General features: G+C 49.6%; 1 protein-coding gene across 2 annotated transcripts; it reads right to left on the reverse strand.

Annotated features, from left to right (window-relative positions):
• Positions 1–1,639: 1,639 nt before the first annotated feature.
• On the reverse strand, positions 1,640–24,134 carry ARL6IP1 (ARL6 interacting reticulophagy regulator 1). Of its 2 annotated transcripts, none has more exons than XM_073542942.1 (6): positions 23,975–24,134; positions 4,680–4,813; positions 3,965–4,084; positions 2,377–2,494; positions 2,209–2,293; positions 1,640–2,104 (listed from the first exon to the last, which is right to left on the reverse strand). In XM_073542942.1, the coding sequence occupies exons 1-6, from the start codon at positions 24,011–24,013 to the stop codon at positions 1,986–1,988; spliced, it is 615 nt and encodes a 204-aa protein (XP_073399043.1). In that variant the 5' UTR covers positions 24,014–24,134; the 3' UTR covers positions 1,640–1,985. The 2 variants fall into 2 exon arrangements, with proteins under 2 accessions (XP_073399043.1, XP_073399041.1); XM_073542940.1 differs by lacking the exon at positions 23,975–24,134 and adding an exon at positions 23,717–23,827.
• Positions 24,135–27,186: the final 3,052 nt, after the last annotated feature.

A 27,186-nucleotide genomic window follows, 5' to 3' on the forward strand; every position in this document is an offset into this window, starting at 1 on the left:
TGCAATTTCTAATCTGGGATTCACCATATTGGTCTCCCTTGTGCTGTTGTACTTAACATATTTGCTTCCTCTACTGCTATTATACATGATTTGAAGGCATTTTCTATTCTACAGTAATCACCTTATGTCAGTACATTATGTTTTATACTCCTACTGGGATACTAGGCAGATTATTCTTCAGGACGGATTTGTCTTTGATATGGTGAATTCTTCCACTTTTCCCCATATCAGTTTTTAGTTGCGCTCCTCTCCCTACTCCATGCCTTTTCATCTTTATAACACAGTTTAATAAAATTACTATTCTAGCTAACCCCTTGTGTCTTTGGTGTCTCCATCACTTGGGGATATTATTTATATTTCTGTGATACCATTACTTGCCTTTGCCAGGTTGGACTCAGACTTCCATCTTTTGGTTATATATTTCTTATTACTGATCAAAAAAAGGAGAAGAGAAAAGAAAAAAAAACAAAAAACAAAAAAAAAAAAAACACGATTTGTATCACATCTGTTCCACCTTTGTGCAACCCTTTTCTATTTCCACAGCGTCTAGTGCCCCTGTACAGAGTCCACAGTGATCTGTACGATCGACCTGTAAAGTCCTGGTTGTCGCCATATGTGCCACCTCCATGGATTGTATGGCTTCTATGGGATTGTGCTCACTATATTTCATGACAAAGTCTGGGCATAGAATAAGTGATGACCTGGGAGTATAAAACTTGGCCTTGTGAAGCAGGCCTTACACCATCGCAGTTTGTTAGGCGCGTTTTACACCTTCATCTACCATCATTCCCACCGCAATTTGTGCCAGGATTTATCAGATCTCAGTAAAATTTTCCCAGTTCTGTGTTTGGCACAGCATTGCTACAGGATCTGTGTATTTGATCTGGCAGGCAGACAAATAAGGTGCCACCACCACGATGCAGAAACCAGAAACTAAGGCGAGTCTAAGTACAGAATGACTGTTCAAACCCAGCACAGGCGCTTGTTTGCACCCTTGGGGTGACCAATCATTTAAGTGCACTTTCGCATTTATCTCAGCCTCTCTCTGGCTCTATAAAGCCAAAGGGTAGAAGGTATGGGGGTTGGAGAGATCAGAGAGAGAAAAAAAAAAAAAAAAGGAGCACTGAACTGTTCGGCCACACCAAGGGTGCACCAAGAGCCTATATTGGGTTTGAACAGTCATTCTGTGCCGACAGGTTCACTTGAAGCAAAGCATCTTCTTGGATTGATTTCCTTTGGCATCAACCTTATGAAGGAAAATATATATATATATATATATATATATATATATATATATATATATAGGTTTTCTCCTATAGTGCTGCAATTGGCTCCGTCAGCACAAAAGGACTGCTCAAACCAAGCAAAGGTGTTCAATGCATCTTTCCACTTACTTGTTTTCCTTCAATCATTACTCATGTCTGGCTCCAGTAGAGTCAGGTTGTCAATAGAGGAAGAGGAGGATGGGGAAAGATGGAAAATAAGTAGGTGGGAAGAAGCACTGAACTGCTTAGCTGTGACAGGATGTTTGGTGTGAATAGACCCCCTTTTCAGTCTGCCCAGATCCATGGTATATACTTCATGTGTCCATTTATTGATCTGTTGTACGGTCACAGCGGAAATAAAAACATAGGCTTCCTAATATTCTACGTTTTATTTCATCCATTAACAGGAAGACACATTTTTACTCTGCAAGGTACGGAAAGCAAAACAAACCAGACAAGACACATGGAAATATGGAATATTTACAAGAGTGGAAAACATTGAAAGTGGTAAAGAAACACTGGAGACGAGGACAACGCTCGGGAATAAGACTCTTCATACTTTAGAGGTTTGGATTTCAGTGCAACACACAGATACAGCATTGGCAGTTATTGGGGAACTGAATGGGAACGTTAAGGTCAGACACATCTTGTAGCCCCCCAAAAAACAAACAATAAAATAATGCTCCCGTGGAAGTTATTAGTTTCGCATCGAGCGGGACCTTATTCGTTCTTCTTCTCTTTTTGCTTCAGCAGTTTGTTGATTTCGCGTTTTCCCATTCCAACAAATTTGGTGATGACTCCATGTTTGTTGAGGCCGGGAAGCAAAAGCACAAAACTCACTGAAAAAAATTGGAAATACGGATTAAAAAGATGCTCGCTACATGCCAGAAAAACATAAAAAGGAATATTCAATCTGTTGTACCACTCTTACAGGGACACTTACCAATAATATAGGTGAGGAAGAGGTTATGAACCTGCTGTCCAATCCAAGCAACCATGGCGAGAGCTGTGATCATCGACATGAAATACTAGACAGAAAAAGAAGAATATAGTCATAAATAAGAACATTAAAAAGGGGTTTAGCCAAATAGTTGATGAACAACAATGCTACCATCTTGGGCTTCTCCTCTTTGAGGACAAAGAGGCGTCTCCACCAGCCAATGATCCTTCTGCGGGTCTTTACAAGGTTGCTGCAGATCTCATGCAGCCTCTGCTGCTGCTCCGTGGTCCTGGACAGAAGCAGAAAATGCAAAAGATCAAGTAATTCAGATGCGATGAAGAATCCTTTATAGAAAACGATTCCAACAACCTAAAGAGCTTCTTGCCATGAACTCATTGCTTTCTAGTGCAGATGGCGGTGTGCCGAGAATCTCCCAACCAGCAGGAAAGGAGTGATCTAAAGTCTGTGTCCACTGACATCTTACAGCATTGCCACCTCTGAGTTTTGCCGATCATGAAGGTCGAAAACCAACCGTTTATAGACTACACTCAGGACTGTACAGGTACAGTATAGGGTCCCCACACCCTTCCACCTCTTATCAAGCAGAATGTGAGTGGGCTGCCCATAATAGGAGATGTTACAATGGCCAGGTTGAAGGGAGTTCCCATTGTTGACAATCCTATTTTAGGCTGTGCACCCACATCCGGAAGTAGCAGCGTCTTGGATGCAGCGTATTTTCGCTGTGAGTGGTTTTTAGGTTTGATTACTGGGTTAGTAATGGGGGTGTCTGATGGACACCTCTCCATTACTGACCCCAGGGCTTGGTGCCAGTTGACATCAACTCCAACTACCATTATCCCCATTGCCACCACATCACGACATCAGGAGGAGCTGGGTAAAGCGCCAGCATTGGCGCTTCTAATATGATGCGCCAATTCTGGGGCAGCTGCTATTTTTATGCTGGGAAGGACGACATAATAACAAGGGCCCTACCCAGCCTGATATCAGCCTACAGCTGTCTGCTTTACCTTTGCTGGATATCAAAAACTGGGGTGGGGGACTCCAAGTGTTTTTTTCTTGTATTAACAAGCACTGTAAACAACTCACGCAAGACACTAGTTATACATCTCATGGATATCTATGTAGCTATCTATATCTTTGCACATTAACACCTAAACATTTGCAATTTCTATTCTGGTACGTGTCACATGGATGGTACACCTTAGGTCATCATGTACATGTATGTGGGACATATTATATAGACATCTGTGCTGTCTACGTGTGGGTACACGGACATGTGCGCAGCCTCATAGACTGTGTGTGAAAATGGTCACCACATGTACTGTATACACTGATGTACAAGGGGGGCCTAATGTGTATGGGGCCTGAGAATGCTGGTTTTTCAACTATCTTAAAAATGATTTCGCCTGATAGATTTTACTTGTTCATTGGGGAATTTGTGTTCTCTTTAATAAAGTTGATTGGAAAACAGATGTTCCTACGAATTCTTGTTGCAGTTTGTGTAAATGTGCTCTTAGAGGGCACAAAATACTTGCCATGCCTCCAGTGCCCGAATCCCACGCTATGCCAGTGTGCATGCAGAAAAACAGTTCCCCAACACAACTGACATGCAGTGGATTTTAAAATCTGCACCAAGTGCTAAAATTATTATATATATATATATATATATATATATATATATATATATATATATATATACACACACACACACACACAGCAAGTCCATGATTTTACTAACCACGTGTTGGAGCCAAAAATTCTGGGAGCCAGCGTTGGAACTAGATAGTCGGCCAGACACAGACACATAATGAAGCAGGAAACACCAGAAAGCACTGATGGATCCAGGTAGTAGATCATCCTGCAGAAGAATAGATTTTGAGCAGAATTACCCCAACTTCACATTTCCCCCAAAGCAGAATGAATCCATTAACAACAGGTCATTAGCGGTGGCGGGATGTCACAGAGACCCCAGCGCTCTAATGAGGCACTGGGGCAGGAGATCAACCTGCCCACAGATCAAGCTGTACGAATAATCTGTAGCCAGTTAAAAGGTTTAACTCTGGGTCACAGTCACCCAAACTGTTTTTTGTTTTTTTTGCACAAGTCCCAATAATTGTTCATGTCAGGGTTGTACCCCAGCCCCTGCCTGGCATACATTTCCAGTAGTGGTGCGCGGTATGTGAAAGATGAGCCAAATTAATTGAAGTGGCACACACCACTTCCTCCAGCGACTAATGCATCAGGGCCTTAGAGGACAGGGAGGAAACAGCCTTGGCCTGGACTGATTGCTACACTTCATGGATCTGCCCCTAAAGTGCCCAAACAATCTATAAGTCCACAACTATCGAACATCACTTCCATCTGTTATTTGCTGCAGTGGAAGGCAACGTCTTCACATTTTAGGATCTCATCACATAACGTGCAGGATGGAGCCTTTGGACATATTTACTTACAGGAATATAAAGGACACTGCCCCCATTATTGCAGCTGGAAACCAAGGCTTCTCCCAGCGCAGGGCACGGTCAGCCAGCAGGACCACCTCGCCCCATCCTTGGAAATGTTCCTCGAGACTCGCAGTCTCCGCAGCCTGCAATAAAGACATCATCACACTGGGTCGGTTGTCAGAAAAGAACCCTGTATGTGGTGAAAGGCATTCTAAGCAATGGCAGCTCTGCATTTTAGGGGTACAGCCCCGCAATGCGTTGTCACAAGCCGCGCTAACCTGCACAGGCGAATGAATGCAAGAGTTTGTGGTGACATTACGCGTCACCTGCAACATGTGCTCATTCGTCCACATGTGGGGTGGCTTTGGTCTTCAGATGACAGATCATATGACATATCCGTACACAGATTTAGGAGCTAAAAGTATAATGGAATTGCCCCAATATATTCCAGAAATTGTCATGATACCAATTTATTGCATTACATTTAAAAGGCTTTCTGCAGCATGCCCATATTACAATAGACAACAAGCTGCTTTATACTTTTCTGTGCCAAATCTGACCGCTGGCTTCTGCCTCGCTTAGTCTTCCGCTTCCCTTTCCCATTAACCAAATGCTCGTCTACTTCATGCATCGAGGTGAAGAGCAGAAAACTACCCTGGTCAGGAGCCACCTGTAAGATTTAGTATAGAACAGTACAAAGCAGCTTGCGTTTTATTACATGCAGGCTGCAGAAGACACATTAGTCTAGCCTGATGAAGAGACCTGAGTAGTCTCGAAAGCTTGCAATGTGTTACCATCTTTTCAGTTAGCCATTAAACGGTATCAACTACTGAGGACTCTCAATCCTGAATATTATTCTATCTACTGGCTAACACGGTACAAAGATATACATCTTTCCTGCATGAAACACATAGTAATTCCAATTGGTTGTGATAATTTTGCATGATTCCATAAAGCTAATGCAATAAGAACATAAAAAAAAATACAGAACCCACAGCAAAGCCATTCATAACATTACATACAGCGACTTCAGTAATGGAAGGTGCATTACCTAACATCAGGAAACATCTATCACATCACGGTTTAACGTAGGAAAAAGTAATACACACTACAGCCAACTTATGAGCTTTCCAACGAATATTAAAAACCTACCAAATGAGCCTTCAGGTCAGCAGTGGGTAATGGATTACTGATTGAGTGTTTATTTCAGGGCTCTGGAGTAAGAGTCGTGGAGTCGGAGCCAATTTTGGTGGAGTCGGAGGCTTGCCTTACCGATTCCACAGCCCTGGTATGAGGGAGTCGGAGTCGTGGTCGGAATCAGAGTCGGTGTCATGGAAATTGAGGAGTTGGACGTTTGGCTTACCGACTCCACAGCCCTGGTTTATTTTCCCCTGCAGATACTTGTTCCAATATCCTGTAGGATCCCCACATACTCAGTGTGCCCTATTTTCAACTTACCACAGGTCGTGGAAACTACAGCAGAGGAAGCAGTAACTGCCCACAATTCGGTGTCAAAATCCTTGTGACTGACCACAGAAAAGACCAATGACCACATCATACAGGGGGCAGTAGAGCCCATCAGCGAGGGGCTGCATTATTGAAGCGCAAGAGCCGATTGTGTAGTATACCCCTTGCAATACATATCTACAGCTCCAGGCCGAGCCGGTCCAGGACCAGGGGTCTCAGAGCGCCAGGCCGAGCTGGTACTGGAAATCCACTTAAGAATAACAAAGTCCATATGGCCAATTAGAGTCAAATATGGACATCTAGAAACCAGGACAGAGAAGCTCTGGTGGACTCCGTATGGTTAGGCATTAAATAGTTTGTCATTCATCAAAACGGACATCATGTAACATTGCATTTCCAGACGTAGCATGCCCTGGCAAGAACAACTGATCTCTAGGGGTTAGAGAAGCAAAACCTGCAGTAACCAAGGGGTTGTCCTAAATTTTCAAATTATACCCAGTCCACAGGACAGGCAACAACTTCTAGATTGCGGTGGGTCTGACTGCTCTCGTGAACAGCGCTCTAAAGTGCCCCACTAGGAGTTGGCAGCAAATGTGCATGGAGCTTCATTCCTTTTCTACGGGACTGACAAAGAAGGCCCAGTGCCACCGATCTCCCATACACAATGGCTGGTGGTACACAAGTGCAATCAATCGGTTCAAATGGGGCAATCAGAAACTCCGTTATTGGGAACGATGAGGTCCGTTGTTCGGAGTGATGGGGGGTTCAAGCAGTAGGAACCCCAGTGTATGGCAGACCGTAAGCCATCCTGTGGATAGGTGTTGCATTGTCAAGTTGGGAAAGCGTTTCTAATGGAGGTCCACAGTACTCATAGGAGTTGTGCAGAGTCAAAATCCTGCCAAAGAAGGTTTACAAGTATAAAAAAAAAAAATACAAATCTTTAAATGTAACTCCAGTGACGTCAGCCGAGTCAGGTGCAGAACGAGGTCTGGATTTCTACCAAACCGCACTCCAGCGAGCAGCAGGCCAAGGTCAGGTCTGTCAGCTGCAATTTATGTGTTCTGAGAAGAAAGCCTCACAAAGCCCTCATCGTATTATACTAATGGAGACTTGTCACAGGGGCTGTAATGCAATCAAAGAGCAGCAATCGATGCTTTTACAGGCAGAACATCGCTGGGGGAATAGAAGGACATCGATCTCATGGGCAGGAAGATACAACATCCTAAACCATATGGATCACTGAGACCTTAAAGAGGCATTTTAAGATGGAAAAGCATACAACTCATCTGCTTTCATGGCCTCTGCTGGTCATTTAATAGGACCCCAAGGCACACGTTGCGTTTTTTTGCCGCAGCGGAAACACTTAAAAACATGCTATTAAAACGCATCCTATGGGATTCCGCAGTGCTGTGCCCATGCTGCAGAATCGCATAGCGGTAAAATCTGCAGCATGTTCATTATTCCTGCGGAATTGTAGCGATTCCACCGCCATATGATTGCATGGAAATGCTCACTTTACACATGTGGCTATGCCCACCGTGCATAAAGTGAGCGTTTCATGTGCGGATGGTACCCAGGGTCTGGAGGAGAGGAGACTCTCCTCCATGCCCTAGGTACCATATCACTGTAAAATATAGAATTAAAATAAAAAATAGCGATATACCTACCCTCCGGCGGCCCCTAGAGTACTTCCAGCCATCAGCCACGCTGCCAGCATCTTCCGGTCCCAGGGATGCATTGCGCGAATGACCTCTGATGACGTGTGATGCTACATCAGAGGTCATTGTCGCAATGCATCCCTGGGAACGGAAGATGCTGGGAGCGTCGCTGAGGAGATCGGGAGCCGTCGAAAGGTGAGAATAACCATTTTTTTTTATTTTTTACATTCTTTTACCATTGATGCCGCATAGGCAGCATCAATAGTAAAAAGGTGGTCACACTTGTCAAGCGCTATGCTTGACAAGTGTGACCAACCTGTCAATCACCTTTCCAAGCGATGCTTCAAATCGCTTGGAAAGCACAAGCATTCTGCAATGCAAAACGCATGCGTTTTACCCGCAGCAGGGAGTTGCGGAGATGCTGCGGACATTTCCACATTTCTGCAACGTGCGCACATAGCCTAAATCTGCCCCAGTCATGTGATGGGCACATGGTGCACGGTTAGGCTGTGTGCCCACGTTGCGTTTTTTATGCGTTTCCGCCAGGGCTGTGGAGTCGGAGTCAGAGCTCATTTTGGTGGAGTCGGTATAAAATGGACCGACTTCTAAAATATATAATAAATTGGGTACAGTAGTTCAATGCAGAATGTGCTGAATATTTTTTCATAGGAATTTGGGAAAGTTATGAAATGTCCTATAAATGGCTGTTCTATTCCTGATCTAAGGCTACATTCACACACAGCGTTTTTCCTGCGTTTTTTGAGGATACGTTTTTCAGTTGCAAAAGCAGATCAGCTTTTTAAAAAACCGCATCACCTGAAAGGTTTTTGAGCTCATAGATAATGTTTTCAATAGCAAAAGCAGATGAGAAATCTGCTCTATCCATTGGTGTTTCTCTGGAAAGAGAAAGTATTAGAAAATTAGTGATTGAAGAAGCCCTTAAACAAAAGAAAGATCTTAAAAAGACTCAAAAGACACTTCATGTTTCTTAAAATGGATGCCTGCGCACGTCACAGAGTGAACTACTTTGCCATCAATGTTAGATATGTTTGGGGCAACAAAGAAATTGTTACCAACACGCTGGCAGTAAAAGATACTAAAGCTCATCACAGCAGCCAGTTTCTCCAGGCTTTAGTGGAAAAAGTTCTGCAAGATTAAGAACTTAAAAAAAAAAAAAAAACACAGGTTCTTGCTATTGTAACGGACAATGTTTGAAGCATTGTCCGTTACAATAGCAAGAACCTGTGTTTTTTTTTTGATAAGTACAATTAAACTGATGAGAGTAATGAACAACAGCTAGAAGAACATTTAGGATTCAGTATGTCTGAGATGGAAGGCCACAATGCTGTTCATGTAACTGAGGAACAAACAGATATTACAACAGAAGAACAGCAAAATTATACTGTAGAAATAGATGATCTTGTTGAAGGTGCTTCAAAACACTTTCCTATTCATCACATGCGCTGTGTTGTGCACACGCTGCAGCTGGCGGTAAGAGATAGTCTGCAAGAGGGACATGCTGGAAATCTGATTGGAAAAGTGAGGAAATTGGTTATTGCCGCCAGAACCCCTAAAATTGATTCCATCTTGAAGAGACGTGCTGGGAAAGGGGCAATTGTCGATCAAGCCACTCGGTGGGGCAGCACTTATTTAATGATTGAGCGATTGCTTGAACTAAAACCGTTTCTTATAGATATGGCGACCTCTCAGGTAACCCTAAATGAAGGTCGATGGACACAGGTGGCTGAACTGAAGGAATTGCTTAATCACCCACTTACCGGTGACTAAAAAATTACAAGCTGAGGATTTAACTCCTGGCATTTTCATGAGGGAGCGGAAGAACTTGCTATTTTGCTGTTTAATCGCAGATGGCCTTTTTGCTTCAATGAAGCGGAGAGAGACACAGCTATTGGAAAATAAAATTTTTCTGGCAGCTGTTTATGTGGACCCAAGACATCATATATTGCTTGATGATCAACAGCTTACTAAGGGAAAAGAAGCTCAGACTGAGGTAGCAGTTAGGAAGAGTGGCCTACAGGAGGACTGCCAGGCGCATGAGGACTCGGGTCCTGACAGTGCTACTGCTGCCATATCTTCATCCTCATCAGATGAGGAGTTTGACAAGAATTTGGATGACATGGAGCAGGCAAAGCGTTGCCGCAGGGAAAAAGATTTCACTCCATCTCCTAGACAGTTAGGGCCATATATATTTGGACAGAGACAACATTTTTCTAATTTTGGTTCTAGACATTACCACAATGAATTTTAAACAAAACAATTCAGATGCAGTTGAAGTTCAGACTTTCAGCTTTCATTTGAGGGTATCCACATTAAAATTGGATGAAGGGTTTAGGAGTTACAGCTCCTTAACATGTGCCACCCTGTTTTTAAAGGGACCAAAAGTAATTGGACAATTGACTCCAAGGTGCTTTCATGGACAGGTGTGGGCAATCCCTTTATGTCATTCTCAATTAAGCAGATAAAAGGCCTGGAGTTGATTAGAGGTGTGGTGCTTGCATTTGGAAGGTTTTGCTGTGAAGGAAACAGCGGTCAAAGGTGCTCTCCATGCAGGTGAAACAAGCCATCCTTAAGCTGCAAAAACAGAAACGCTTAAAAACGCTAATAAAATGCACCCCCATGCAATTCTATGGGATTCCGCAATCGTTGTACCCATGCTGCAGATTTTACCGCTGCGGATTCGCATTGCGGTAAAATCTTTAGCATGTTCATTATTTCTGTGGAATCACGGCGATTCCGCCGCCATAGGATTGCATTGAAACGCTCACTTTACGCATGTGGCTATCAGGGCTGTGGAGTCAGTAAGCCAAATGACTTCGACTCCGACTCTAACTCCTCAATTTCCCTTCCACCGACTCCATGACTCCGACATATATTGCTTATATTTAAGTGAAAAATTTATTGTAGTACAATGTGAATATCAGACATTTAATCATTTCTATGATACCATAATCAAGATATTTAGATAGAACATTATATATTTATTGGAATACAACCTTAGAACCAAAAACTGTAATAAATTGTAAATATGTAATACACTATGCAATATCGAATATATATATATATATATATATATATATATATATATATATATATATATATACACACACACACAGTATATATATATATATATATATATATATATATGTATGTGTGTGTATATATATATATATATATATATCACTATGTAATAAACTATGTAAGTGGCAAAAAAACAGTTTTCAACAAAAACATACTGAATAACATTTGTGCAGTCTATGAATTTGTTGTAAGAAATAGAATTGCCTCCATCAGATCCCCCTTCATAGATGACCTCAAATCTGACCTAATAATTTTAAGGCCAGAGAACAACCTCTCTACAGTAACTTGGGTTGGAGGCAAAGCCGTAACCACATGGGAACATCTCTAACAATTTCCAAGTATAAAGGAATTGCCTCATGCACAGTCAGTTTTGATAAACGGTGGAATTTTTCTTTTTCTTTGAGAGCAAGTGAAACATTTTGCTGAAATATGGTCAATCTGCTGCTATAGGAGACGGAGTGAAATCTTTTTCCTTGCGGCAACACTTTGCCTGCTCCATATCATCCAAATACTTGTCAAAGTCAAACTCCTCATCTGCTGAGGATGAAGATATGGCAGCAAGAACACTGTCAGGACCCAAGTCCTCTTGCGCCTGGCAGTCCTCCTGTAGGCCACTCATCCTAACTGCTACCTCAGTCAGAGCGTCTTTTCCTTTAGTAAGCTGTTGATCATCAAGCAATATACGATGACTTGGGTCCACATAAAGAGCTGCCATAAAAATTTTATTTTCCAATAGCTGTGTCTCTCTCCGTTTCATTGAAGCAGAAATGCCATCTGCGATTAAATCTCCTCTTTGGGACAGGCAAAATAGCAAGTTCTTCCACTCCCTTATGAAAATGCCAAGAGTTAAATCCTCAGCTTGTAATTTTTTAGTCACGGTAAATAGGTGATTAAGCAATTCCTTCAATTCAGCCACCTGTGTCCATTGACCTTCATTTAGGGTTACCTGAGGGTTCGCCATATCTATAAGAAACGGTTTTAGCCAGGATCAAAACTAGGGGGGGCAGAACCTCATACTGTTCTGCAGAATCTCATACTGCACACCTCAGCTGCTGCAGAACCTTATACTGCACACCCCTACACTTGAAAATAAAGCCTGCACCATAACAAGATGTGGTGAATGCAGTTTATTTATTCCAACTATCAATTGATGTTGATGTGTTACTGAAGACGAGCAATGCCTGTCCTGGGCGTCCTTTTGGGCAGCTATGAGGTGTACCTGACTGGTGCTTAAAAAAAAAAAAAAAAAAAAAAAAAAAAAAGGAGTGTTAAGGTACTGTCACACTTAGAGATGTACCAGCGATCCCGACCAGCGATATGACGCGGTCAGGATCGCTGGTACATCGCTAAGTGGTCGCTAGTGAGCTGCCACACAGGCAGATCTCACTAGCGACATCGCTGGGGACGGGGATCACTACTTACCTGTCACACCAGGCGATCCTGCGTCCTCCCGCCCGGCTCCACGCGTCGCTCGTCTTCACAGCAGGAAGCGCCACAGGAAGCTGACGACGAGAAACAGTCCTGAACGTTCTCGCGCGATCAGCGATAACCAGCGGGGGAGCCGGTCGTAGGCAAGTATCAGACACAGAGATATCGCTAGCAATATCGCTATAACGTCACGAGTTATAGCGATATTGCTAGCGATATCTCTTAGTGTGACATGCCCTTTAGTCTGTGTGCTACCTGGCTTTCATTCTTTTTGGTACAGATAAGATATGGATAAATGGATAGATAGAGCAGATTTCTAATCTGCATTTGCTATTGAAAACATTATCTATGAGTTCAAAAACCTTTCAGGTGATGCGGTTTTTTAAAAAGCTGATCTGCTTTTGCAGCTGAAAAACGTATCCTCAAAAAAATGCAGCAAAAACGCTGTGTGTGAATGTAGCCTTAGATCAGGAATATAACAGCCATTTATAGGACATTTCATAACATTCCCAAATTCCTATGAAAAAATATTCAGCACATTCTGCATTGAACTACTGTACCCAATTTATTATATATTTTAGGAGTCGGAGTCGGACCATTTTATACCAACTCCACCAAAATGAGCTCCGACTCCGACTGACTCCACAGCCCTGGTGGCTATGCCCACCATGCGTAAAGTGAGCGCTTCATGTGCGGATGGTACGCAGGGTCTGGAGGAGAGGAGACTCTCCTCCATGCCCTGGGTACGATATCCCTGTAAAAAATAGAATATAAAAAAAAAAAAGTCGGGATATACTTATCCTCTGATGGCCCCCGGAGTTCTCTTGCCTCTCAGCCACGCTGCCGGCATCTTCCGTTCCCAGGGATGCATTGTGCGAATCACCCCAGATGACATCACGGTCGTGTGACCGCTACGTCATCAGAGGTGATTCTCGCAATGCACCCCTGGGAACGGAGCTTGCCGGCAGCGTCGCAGAGGGCCGGGGGCTGACAGAGGGTAAGTATATCACTATTTTTTTTATTATTTTTAACATGGTCTTTTACTATTCATGCCGCATAGGCAGCCTCAATAGTAAAAAGTTGGTCATACTTGTCAAGCACTATGCTTCACAAGTGTGACCAACCTGTCAATCACCTTTCCAAGGGATGCTACAAATCGCTTGGAAAGCGCTTGGGTTTTGTGGGAAAACATGCAAACTCCACATGCATTTTACCTGAGGCAGGGACTTGCGGAAATGCTGCGGACAATTCCGCAGCATTTCTGCAACATGGGCCCATAGCCTTACAGTACAGTTATCGGGGTGGTGTCTTGTAACTATCTGTGAACCCATGGCCATCACATGACTCCCCCTGAGGATAATCAGCGAGCAATCAGATCTTAGGTCACTGTCTTAGCCAAGGATACAAATGTTACATCCTGTCCAAAGTGGATGGTGCCCCACTTCTGAGGTTCAAGAGTCTGAACCAGTGTTGAATCTCCTGGCGGTCACATGCATTGTTATGTCACAGAACATTTATTATATATTTTAGGAGTCGGAGTCTGACCATTTTATACCAACTCCACCAAAATGAGCTCTGACTGGGATGATTTAGGGAATCCTGCTTTGAGCAGGGGGTTGGACCAGATGGCCCAGGAGGTCCCTTCCAACTCTACAATTCTATGATTCTATGACCGCTGCAGTCCATCAGTGGCCACTCATGGGCTGCAGCATTCATGTTACATGAATTAGGGTGGTTGCCGCAAGTAAGTACCATGTACATGTGGAAACTCCCTTTATTCAGCGGGTCCCACTGAGCAAACTTTTCTAGACCGGAAGCTGGCAATAAGCAGCCAGGCAGGTGACGTGGAATTAATAGTAACCACTTTCCACCACTTTTTTGGTTTTGTAGGGTGGGGCACTAAAAGGGTGACAAATCGATTTACCGGAGAGATCTGATGTTCTGCAGCAATTACAACGTAATCGAGTGAGACGCCACAATTAACAGAACAGCATCCTCCCTCTGTCACAAGACGAAGCCACAGACCCATTACACACGTCAACTTCCTGCAATCAGATGAGACAATTCTCTTCCCCCGGCCTGTCACTGGAGGTGCTGGTGTGAAGTCACCACCGACACTGTACAACCGCCTCCATTGTAACAGATCTATAATTCATCTCCAGTGCTGGCCATGCTGCTCCTAATCTGCAATCTTGGGAAAATGCAGGACTTTATGCCTTAGGGTACGTTCCCACGTTCAGGATTTGCTGCGGATCCGTAAGGCGCGCCTCATGTCAGTTTCCGCGGGCGATCCGCAGGTGCACATAGACACACAGTGGACAGGAGATCTCTAGAAATCCAATCCATTATGCTGTAACATCTGGACGGAGCGACTGGGACTAGCTCTGATTGCTGCTGCTTAATCATTGTCATGCAGCTCCCACCCCGCTGTCACTGGGCGCCAGAAGGTTGCCATGGCAGCCAGGGGTCTACTGAAAGTCCTCATTGTTGCCGCCTTAGCCCTTATATAAAGCCAAGCCAAAGGGAGAATGCCAATTTCTATCTATATGTTCATGATGGGAGCATCCCCCCCCCACCAAAGACACCGCAGCCCTACATGATGGAAGCATCCCACCTCCCACCATAGACACCGCAGCTTACATGATGGGAGCATTCCCCCCCCCCACCATAGACACCGCAGCCCTACATGATGGGAGCATCCCCCCCCCCCACCATAGACACCGCAGCCCTACATGATGGGAGCATCCCCCCCCACCATAGACACCGCAGCCCTACATGATGGGAGCATCCCCCCCCACCAAAGACACCGCAACCCTACATGATGGGAGCATCCCCCACCCACCATAGACACCGCAACCCTACATGATGGGAGCATCCCCCACCCACCATAGACACCGCAACCCTACATGATGGGAGCATCCCCCCCCCCCACAGCCCTACATGATGGAAGCATCCCCCCTCCCACCATAGACACCGCAGCTTACATGATGGGAGCATCCCCCCCCACCATGGACACCGCAGCCCTACATGATGGGAGCATCCCCCCCCACCATAGACACCGCAGCCCTACATGATGGGAGCATCCCCCCCCACCATGGACACCGCAGCCCTACATGATGGGAGCATCCCCCCCCCACCATAGACACCGCAGCCCTACATGATGGGAGCATCCCCCCCCACCATAGACACCGCAGCCCTACATGATGGGAGCATCCCCCCCCCACCATAGACACCGCAGCCCTACATGATGGGAGCATCCCCCCCCACCACCATAGACACCGCAGCCCTACATGATGGGAGCATCCCCCCCCCACCATAGACACTGCAGCCCTACATGATGGGAGCATCCCCCCCTCCCATAGACACCACAGCCCTACATGATGGGAGCATCCCCCCCTCCCACCACAGACACCGCAGCCCTACATGATGGGAGCATCCCCCCCTCCCACCACAGACACCGCAGCCCTACATGATGGGAGCATCCCCCCCCCTCCCACCACAGACACCGCAGCCCTACATGATGGGAGCATCCCCCCCCCCACCATAGACACCACAGCCCTACATGATGGGAGCATCCCCGTCCCACCATAGACACCACAGCCCTACATGATGGGAGCATCCCCCCCCCACCACAGACACCGCAGCCCTACATGATGGGAGCATCCCCCTCCCACCATAGACACCGCAGCTTACATGATGGGAGCATCCCCCTCCCACCATAGACACCGCAGCTTACATGATGGGAGCATCCCCCCCACCATGGACACCGCAGCCCTACATGATGGGAGCATCCCCCCCCACCATAGACACCGCAGCCCTACATGATGGGAGCATCCCCCCACCATGGACACCGCAGCCCTACATGATGGGAGCATCCCCCCCCCACCATAGACACCGCAGCCCTACATGATGGGAGCATCCCCCCCCACCACCATAGAAACCGCAGCCCTACATGATGGGAGCATCCCCCCCCCACCATAGACACTGCAGCCCTACATGATGGGAGCATCCCCCCCTCCCATAGACACCACAGCCCTACATGATGGGAGCATCCCCCCCTCCCACCACAGACACCGCAGCCCTACATGATGGGAGCATCCCCCCCTCCCACCACAGACACCGCAGCCCTACATGATGGGAGCATCCCCCCCCACCATAGACACCGCAGCCCTACATGATGGGAGCATCCCCCCCAACCATAGACACCACAGCCCTACATGATGGGAGCATCCCCCCCAATCATAGACACCACAGCCCTACATGATGGGAGCATCCCCCCCCCACCATAGACAGCGCAGCCCTACATGATGGGAGCATCCCCCCCCCACCATAGACAGCGCAGCCCTACATGATGGGAGCATCCCCCCCCCACCATAGACAGCGCAGCCCTACATGATGGGAGCATCCCCCCCCCACCACCGTAGACACCACAGCCCTACATGATGGGAGCACCCCCCCACCATAGACAGCGCAGCCCTACATGATGGGAGCATCCCCCCCCCACCACCATAGACACCACAGCCCTACATGATGGGAGCATCCCCCCCCCACCACCATAGACACCACAGCCCTACATGATGGGAGCATCCCCCCCAACCATAGACACCGCAGCCCTACATGATGGGAGCATCCCCCCCTCCCACCATAGACACCGCAGCCCTACATGATGGGAGCATCCCCCCTCCCACCATAGACACCGCAGCCCTACATGATGGGAGCATCCCCCCTCCCACCATAGACACCGCAGCTCTACATGATGGGAGCATCACCCCCCACCATAGCCCTACATGATGGGAGCATCCCCCCCCACCATAGACACCGCAGCCCTACATGATGGGAGCATCCCCCCCCACCATAGACACCGCAGCCCTACATGATGGGAGCATCTCCCCCACCACAGACACCACAGCCCTACATGATGGGAGCATCCCCCTCCCACCATAGACACCGCAGCCCTACATGATGGGAGCATCCCCCCCTCCCACCATAGACACCGCAGCCCTACATGATGGGAGCATCTCCCCCACCACAGACACCACAGCCCTACATGATGGGAGCATCCCCCTCCCACCATAGACACCACAGCCCTACATGATGGGAGCATCCCCCCCCACCATAGACACCACAGCCCTACATGATGGGAGCATCCCCCCCCCACCATAGACACCGCAGCCCTACATGATGGGTGCATCCCCCCCCCACCACAGCCCTACATGATGGGAGCATCCCCCCCAACCATAGACACTGCAGCCCTACATGATGGGAGCATCCCCCCCAACCATAGACACCACAGCCCTACATGATGGGAGCATCCCCCCCTCCCACCACAGACACCACAGCCCTACATGATGGGAGCATCCCCCCCTCCCACCACAGACACCGCAGCCCTACATGATGGGAGCATCCCCCCCCACCATAGACACCACAGCCCTACATGATGGGAGCATCCCCCCCCACCATAGACACCACAGCCCTACATGATGGGAGCATCCCCCTCCCACCATAGACACCACAGCCCTACATGATGGGAGCATCCCCCCCCACCAAAGACACCGCAGCCCTACATGATGGGAGCATCCCCCCCAACCATAGACACCGCAGCCCTACATGATGGGAGCATCCCCCCCAACCATAGACACCGCAGCCCTACAGTGCCTACAAGTAGTATTCAACCCCCTGCAGATTTAGCAGGTTTACACATTCGGAATTAACTTGGCATTGTGACATTTGGACTGTAGATCAGCCTGGAAGTGTGAAATGCACTGCAGCAAAAAAGAATGTTATTTCTTTGTTTAATTTTTTTTTAAATTGTGAAAAGTTTATTCAGAGGGTCATTTATTATTCAACCCCTCAAACCACCTGAATTCTGTTTGGTTCCCCTAAAGTATTAAGAAGTATTTCAGGCACAAAGAACAATGAGCTTCACATGTTTGGATTAATTATCTCTTTTTCCAGCCTTTTCTGACTATTTAAGACCCTCCCCAAACTTGTGAACAGCACTCATACATGGTCAACATGGGAAAGACAAAGGAGCATTCCAAGGCCATCAGAGACAAGATCGTGGAGGGTCACAAGGCTGGCAAGGGGTACAAAACCCTTTCCAAGGAGTTGGGCCTACCTGTCTCCACTGTTGGGAGCATCATCCGGAAGTGGAAGGCTTATGGAACTACTGTTAGCCTTCCACGGCCTGGACAGCCTTTGAAAGTTTCCTCCCGTGCCGAGGCCAGGCTTTTCCGAAGAGTCAAGGCTAACCCAAGGACAACAAGGAAGGAGCTCCGGGAAGATCTCATGGCAGTGGGGACATTGGTTTCAGTCAATACCATAAGTAACGTACTCCACCGCAATGGTCTCCGTTCCAGACGAGCCCGTAAGGTACCTTTACTTTCAAAGCGTCATGTCAAGGCTCGTCTACAGTTTGCTCATGATCACTTGGAGGACTCTGAGACAGACTGGTTCAAGGTTCTCTGGTCTGATGAGACCAAGATCGAGATCTTTGGTGCCAACCACACACGTGACGTTTGGAGACTGGATGGCACTGCATACGACCCCAAGAATACCATCCCTACAGTCAAGCATGGTGGTGGCAGCATCATGCTGTGGGGCTGTTTCTCAGCCAAGGGGCCTGGCCATCTGGTCCGCATCCATGGGAAGATGGATAGCACGGTCTACCTGGAGATTTTGGCCAAGAACCTCCGCTCCTCCATCAAGGATCTTAAGATGGGTCGTCATTTCTTCTTTCAACAAGACAACGACCCAAAGCACACAGCCAAGAAAACCAAGGCCTGGTTCAAGAGGCAAAAAATCAAGGTGTTGGAGTGGCCTAGTCAGTCTCCTGACCTTAACCCAATTGAAAACTTGTGGAAGGAGCTCAAGATTAAAGTCCACATGAGACACCCAAAGAACCTAGATAACTTGGAGAAGATCTGCATGGAGGAGTGGGCCAAGATAACTCCAGAGACCTGTGCAGGCCTGATCAGGTCTTATAAAAGACGATTATTAGCTGTAATTGCAAACAAGGGTTATTCCACAAAATATTAAACCTAGGGGTTGAATAATAATTGACCCACACTTGTATGTTTAAAATTTATTAAAATTTAACTGAGCAACATAACTTTTTGGTTTGTAAGATTTATGCATCTGTTAATAAATCCTGCTCTTGTGTGAAGTTTGAAGGCTCTAACTTATTTGCATCTTATCAAACCTGCTAAATCTGCAGGGGGTTGAATACTACTTGTAGGCACTGTACATGATGGGAGCATCCCCCCCAACCATAGACACCGCAGCCCTACATGATGGGAGCATCCCCCTCCCACCATAGACACCACAGCCCTACATGATGGGAGCATCCCCCCCCACCAAAGACACCGCAGCCCTACATGATGGGAGCATCCCCCCCAACCATAGATACCGCAGCCCTACATGATGGGAGCATCCCCCCCCCCCACCACAGACACCGCAGCCCTACATGATGGGAGCATCCCCCCCACCACAGACACCGCAGCCCTACATGATGGGAGCATCCCCCCCCCACCACCATAGACACCGCAGCCCTACATGATGGGAGCATCCCCCCAACCATAGACACCGCAGCCCTACATGATGGGAGCATCCCCCTCCCAAAATAGACACAACAGCCCTACATGATGGGAGCATCCCCCCCCCCCACCACAGACACCGCAGCCCTACATGATGGGAGCATCCCCCCCACCACAGACACCGCAGCCCTACATGATGGGAGCATCCCCCCCCCCACCACCATAGACACCACAGCCCTACATGATGGGAGCATCCCCCCCCCACCACCATAGACACCACAGCCCTACATGATGGGAGCATCCCCCCCCCCCCACCACAGACACCGCAGCCCTACATGATGGGAGCATCCCCCCCAACCATAGACACCGCAGCCCTACATGATGGGAGCATCCCCCCCCACCACAGCCCTACATGATGGGAGCATCCCCCCCCCACCACCATAGACACCGCAGCCCTACATGATGGGAGCATCCCCACCACCACCATAGACACCGCAGCCCTACATGATGGGAGCATCCCCCCCCACCATAGACACCGCAGCCCTACATGATGGGAGCATCCCCCCCCCACCATAGAGAGCGCAGCCCTACATGATGGGAGCATCCCCCCCCACCATAGAGAGCGCAGCCCTACATGATGGGAGCATCCCCCCCAACCATAGACACCACAGCCCTACATGATGGGAGCATTCCCCCCCCCCACCATAGACACCACAGCCCTACATGATGGGAGCATCCCCCCCCCCCACCATAGACACCGCAGCCCTACATGATGGGAGCATCCCCCCCCCACCATAGACACCGCAGCCCTACATGATGGGAGCATCCCCCCCCACCACCATAGACACCGCAGCCCTACATGATGGGAGCATCCCCCCCCACCACCATAGACACCGCAGCCCTACATGATGGGAGCATCCCCCCCCACCATAGACAGCACAGCCCTACATGATGGGAGCATCCCCCCCCCCCACCACAGACACCGCAGCCCTACATGATGGGAGCATCCCCCCCAACCATAGACACCGCAGCCCTACATGATGGGAGCATCCCCCCCCCACCACAGCCCTACATGATGGGAGCATCCCCCCCACCACCATAGACACCGCAGCCCTACATGATGGGAGCATCCCCCCCCACCATAGATACCGCAGCCCTACATGATGGGAGCATCCCCACCACCACCATAGACACCGCAGCCCTACATGATGGGAGCATCCCCACCACCACCATAGACACCGCAGCCCTACATGATGGGAGCATCCCCCCCCACCATAGAGAGCGCAGCCCTACATGATGGGAGCATCCCCCCCCACCATAGAGAGCGCAGCCCTACATGATGGGAGCATCCCCCCCAACCATAGACACCACAGCCCTACATGATGGGAGCATCCCCCCCCCCCCCATAGACACCACAGCCCTACATGATGGGAGCATTCCCCCTCACCATAGAGAGCGCAGCCCTACATGATGGGAGCATCCCCCCCAACCATAGACACCACAGCCCTACATGATGGGAGCATCTCCCCCCCCACCATAGACACCACAGCCCTACATGATGGGAGCATCTCCCCCCCCACCATAGACACCACAGCCCTACATGATGGGAGCATCTCCCCCCCCACCATAGACACCACAGCCCTACATGATGGGAGCATCTCCCCCCCCACCATAGACACCACAGCCCTACATGATGGGAGCATCTCCCCCCCCACCATAGACACCACAGCCCTACATGATGGGAGCATCTCCCCCCCCACCATAGACACCACAGCCCTACATGATGGGAGCATCCCCCCCACCATAGACACCACAGCCCTACATGATGGGAGCATCCCCCCCCCCCACCATAGACACCACAGCCCTACATGATGGGAGCATCCCCCCCCCCCACCATAGACACCACAGCCCTACATGATGGGAGCATCCCCCCCCCACCATAGACACCACAGCCCTACATGATGGGAGCATCCCCCCCCCACCATAGACACCACAGCCCTACATGATGGGAGCATCCCCCCCCCACCATAGACACCACAGCCCTACATGATGGGAGCATCCCCCCACCATAGACACCACAGCCCTACATGATGGGAGCATCCCCCCCCCCACCATAGACACCACAGCCCTACATGATGGGAGCATCCCCCCCCCCCACCATAGACACCACAGCCCTACATGATGGGAGCATCCCCCCCCCCCCCACCATAGACACCGCAGCCCTACATGATGGGAGCATCCCCCCCTCCACCATAGACACCGCAGCCCTACATGATGGGAGCATCCCCCCCCTCCACCATAGACACCGCAGCCCTACATGATGGGAGCATCCCCCCCCTCCACCATAGACACCACAGCCCTACATGATGGGAGCACCACCCCCCCCACCATAGACACCACAGCCCTACATGATGGGAGCATCCCCCCCCCCACCATAGACACCGCAGCCCTACATGATGGGAGCATCCCCCCCCTCCACCATAGACACCGCAGCCCTACATGATGGGAGCATCCCCCCCCTCCACCATAGACACCACAGCCCTACATGATGGGAGCACCCCCCCCCCCACCATAGACACCACAGCCCTACATGATGGGAGCATCCCCCCCCACCATAGACACCGCAGCCCTACATGATGGGAGCATCCCCCCCCTCCACCATAGACACCGCAGCCCTACATGATGGGAGCATCCCCCCCCTCCACCATAGACACCACAGCCCTACATGATGGGAGCACCCCCCCCCCACCATAGACACCACAGCCCTACATGATGGGAGCATCCCCCCCCAACCATAGACACCACAGCCCTACATGATGGGAGCATCCCCCCCTCCTCCTCGGGTACCGCAGCCCTACATGATGGGAGCATCCCCCCCCTCCACCATAGACACCACAGCCCTACATGATGGGAGCACCCCCCCCCCCCACCATAGACACCGCAGCCCTACATGATGGGAGCATCCCCCCCCCTCCACCATAGACACCGCAGCCCTACATGATGGGAGCATCCCCCCCCTCCACCATAGACACCACAGCCCTACATGATGGGAGCACCCCCCCCCCCACCATAGACACCACAGCCCTACATGATGGGAGCATCCCCCCCCCACCATAGACACCGCAGCCCTACATGATGGGAGCATCCCCCCCCTCCACCATAGACACCGCAGCCCTACATGATGGGAGCATCCCCCCCCTCCACCATAGACACCGCAGCCCTACATGATGGGAGCACCCCCCCCCCCACCATAGACACCACAGCCCTACATGATGGGAGCATCCCCCCCCAACCATAGACACCACAACCCTACATGATGGGAGCATCCCCCCCTCCTCCTCGGGTACCACAGCCCTACATGATGGGAGCATCCCCCCCCTCCACCATAGACACCACAGCCCTACATGATGGGAGCACCCCCCCCCCCCCACCATAGACACCGCAGCCCTACATGATGGGAGCATCCCCCCCCCTCCACCATAGACACCGCAGCCCTACATGATGGGAGCATCCCCCCCCTCCACCATAGACACCACAGCCCTACATGATGGGAGCACCCCCCCCCCCACCATAGACACCACAGCCCTACATGATGGGAGCATCCCCCCCCCACCATAGACACCGCAGCCCTACATGATGGGAGCATCCCCCCCCTCCACCATAGACACCGCAGCCCTACATGATGGGAGCATCCCCCCCCTCCACCATAGACACCGCAGCCCTACATGATGGGAGCACCCCCCCCCCCACCATAGACACCACAGCCCTACATGATGGGAGCATCCCCCCCCAACCATAGACACCACAACCCTACATGATGGGAGCATCCCCCCCTCCTCCTCGGGTACCGCAGCCCTACCTCCGCTGCCAGCCCGGGCACAGGACATGGCGTCCTGACAGTCACTACGGCTGCCGAGCACTGTGCCGACTGCAGGAAGCCCCTGGACTCCGCCATAGCCGCCCACACCCCGTGAGGATTACACAGCGCAGGCGGAGCGCCCCTTCACTGGGCGAGGGAGAGACAATAACCGCAGCCATAATGCGGAGCCCAGGCCTACCGCGGGCACCGAGCACTCCCGGGACCACGGAGCGCGCTCCGCCGCCAGCACTCACTCACCAGCTGGTTCACGCTCCTGTTGTCCCCCGGTTCCGCCATTGTCCTCGGTCACACTGCTGTTGCTGTTACAACCTGCGGCTCTGTCGCCCGAGCCGGACACAAATCGCAGCTTCCGCCAGGCTGCTCAGGCGCATGCGTGCTTTGATTGGCCGTCTCAAGCATAAACGTCGCCATGACAGCCAATCAGCGCGCTCAGTCTAGGTTCGAATTGAAATAGGCTCGTGCAGTGCTGTGACGTCACCAGCCTCCTGCTGGAACTAACGGCCATGCCGAGAAACCGCATGACGTCACCACGGCCGCAAAGTGACATTGTGCTGCACAGTAGAGCATGCAAATGGACCCAAGAGAGGAGCCACTCACTGCAGGGGCCAGTGTGGCACAGTGCAGTGCTTGGGAAATGCACAAATAGCAATTCCAGCACACAGGCAGAGAGCTGTTGAGTCACTGGGACCAAAGATCGCAGTATATTGCAAGAGAATGTGACCCGCACTGTACAGTGCACTGACGTGTGAGCCCCCGAAAAGCCAACTGGCTCTGACTCTTTGGGACCTGCTTGTTCAGGGCTCGGCCCCTTTTTGATCGCAGTGTGACCCCATCGCTCCTCCAGCTGTCACAAACAAACCCACTCTATAGCCCAGCCCAAATTAAAGGCCATTTATATAGGGCTCCCAAAATGGTGCGTGCTACCCCTCACAGGCCCCTAAACCACCACAGACCCCAGTCTGGTCTCCATAACCACAGGGGCAGTGTTAGGAACGGCGGAACGCACTAAATAAAAATAAATAAAGTGCGTTCGCCGCTCGGGCTCCACCGTGCAGTAGATGTTACACTGCTGCTAGGTAAGGACAGACGAGCAATATGGCGGTATGATGCGCACGGGTTCACCTTCACCCGGAGTGCGCAGAGCGGGCTCTGTTCACACACAGAGGTGCCCCAACAAAAGCATACAAAATGCTGAGCCTGTTAGTGACAGGCCTCAGGTAAATGCACCCACAGTATCAGGTCACAGGAGGAGGACCCAAGACGGAGGACCTGCGTCCCTCTAGACCTACCGTGTGTGCGGCGACGCTTCTGCGAGCGCCCAGAAGGGCTGCAACTGCAGCGCAGGACACTGCCGCTCGACGACAAAGCCAGAAAGCAAGCGCAATGTCAGACGCTAGCGTAGCGTTGCAGTTTGCACAGTGGCCTAAGGCTTGCCACTGACTGGCGCTGACTGCTAAACTAATTCCCTATCCACATGCGTAATATCAGAGGGAAGGGGTTTCATAATAAGTCAGTCACCAGAAACATACATAATAAATAATAATCTTTATTTTTATATAGCGCTAACATATTCCGCAGCGCTTTACATTTTGCACACATCTTCATCACTGTCCCCGATGGGGCTCACAATCTAAATACATACATCCGTCACCATTCACACATAGCAAATATAGTCTATACTAGCACATGGCCGAACGGTCATTCTCGCTTTTCATAGCAGCCGGGACCTTCCAGAAGTTTCCAGGTGATGGACCAATGAGATCTGGAGCAGGACCTGAGCACATGACTCCCGATCTCCAATGGGAGATCATAACATGAGCATGCTCAGTAGGAGAACAGAAGGGCTTAGCCTCTGGAGAGATTTACTGCAAGGCAATCTCCTCTGCGGTAGATACATTCTGCGGTCTCCTGCTGTTTAAGGGTCTGGAATCCTGCAGAGCAAACACAGAAATCTGACGCCTAAAGGCAGACTCTACCCACAAAAGAAGGATTTTTGGTACTCACCGTAAAATCTCTTTCTTGGAGCCTTTATTGGGGGACACAGGTAACCATGGGTTTATGCTGCTGTCGCTAGGAGGCTGACACTATGCAAATAAAGCAAAACTAGCTCCTCCTCTGTAGCATGCACCCAATGACAGGCAGGAAGTACCTCAGTTAAGAGTTAAAGCAGTAGGAGAAGCAACCAACAAACTCCACATATGTACCGGCTCAACGACCAAGGCACGTAGGCCCAAAACCAGTACAGACAATTAGGGAGGGTGCTGTGTCCCCCAATGAAGTCTCCAAGAAAGGATTTTTGGTACTCACCGTAAAATCTTTCTTTATTGCTTCATTCGGGGACACAAGTAACCATGGGACGTCCCAAAGCAGTCCCCAAGGGTGGGAACAGAAAGAATGCACAGAAAAAAGGACTGAAGCCGGCTGGTGCATAACCGCCGCCTGCAGCACCTTTCCTTCCTAGGCCTGCGTCGGAGAAGGCATGAGTATGAACTTCGTAAAAATTTGCAAGAATGTGCGAAGAGGACTAGGTCGCGGCTCTGCAACCTCTAAAGCCGAGGCCTAGCGAGAAACTGCCCCAGGAGTTATCCAGAGTATGGACCGGAAAGGGGCAAAAGGGACCTAGAGAAGAAAGGACAATGTGTGCACTAATGTGGAATGAAAGGGAACGGAGGAAGGCAGGATAATGCTGCCAACTCAGAACTCCCCCGATTTCTCTTCTTGGTAGCCAATAAGGCTAGCAGAACCAAATAGTTGTACTTACGCCACCTGAATCAGATCTTCCAGTAACTGTCGCAGAAAGTTGAGGATGCAGGTTTTCTCGCCCAAAGCATGGTCAGAATGACCTGATGGGAAGAAACCCAGACCATCTCAGAAGTAGGCCTCAAAGGCCATGGCATTAAACTTAAACAACTGTGAACTGTGGCGGAAGAGGGGTCTTGCGGAAGAATATCCGGACAGTCTGGAAAGCCCCAGGAGGCGTCCATGAGCATGTACGCCAGCTCCAGGTACCAGGTCTGACTTATCAGCTTGTAGTTGTCAGGACTACTGGAAACCCTTGTGACTGATTTTTTTTTATACTCTTGTGATTAAGGGAAGAGGCGGGGATAGAAAAGGCACCTGAAACTGGGACCACGGAATCACAAGTGCATCGCAACTGATAGCCATCGGATCCTGGGACCTGGTAACATATGAGGGAACCTTCTGGCTCGTTCAAGAAGTCATTAGGTGGGCATCCGGAATGCCCCACCTCCAACAAATTTTGACGAAGAGGGCGGAGTTGGGAAACTACTCGCCTGGCAATGCAAAAAAAAAAAAAAAAAAAAAAAAAAAAAAAAAATCGGCTTCCCAGTAGTCTACCTCTGGAATGTAAATGTGTTATGATTGGGTCACCGAGGAGGAAAGCAAGACCAAGCTAAGCCACAGAAAACCAGAGAGGTTGGTAACTAAGT

The sequence above is a fragment of the Dendrobates tinctorius genome, unplaced genomic scaffold (assembly GCF_039654945.1).
Source record: "Dendrobates tinctorius isolate UK_male_01 unplaced genomic scaffold, ASM3965494v1 ptg000129l, whole genome shotgun sequence".
In the NCBI taxonomy this organism is placed as follows: domain Eukaryota; kingdom Metazoa; phylum Chordata; class Amphibia; order Anura; family Dendrobatidae; genus Dendrobates; species Dendrobates tinctorius.

What these genes read in the sequence shown, in the direction of transcription:
- ARL6IP1 (XM_073542940.1), bottom strand. Translation starts at nt 23,812, where the DNA reads ATGGCGGAGTCCAGGGGCTTCCTGCAGTCGGCACAGTGCTCGGCAGCC. An exon ending in TGCCCGGGCTGGCAGCGGAG is followed by an intron (nt 4,814 to 23,716) that starts GTAGGGCTGCGG and finishes TCTTTATTGCAG; the next exon opens with GCTGCGGAGACTGCGAGTCT. An exon ending in ATTTTTGGCTCCAACACGTG is followed by an intron (nt 2,495 to 3,964) that starts GTTAGTAAAATC and finishes GCTTCTGTCCAG; the next exon opens with GACCACGGAGCAGCAGCAGA.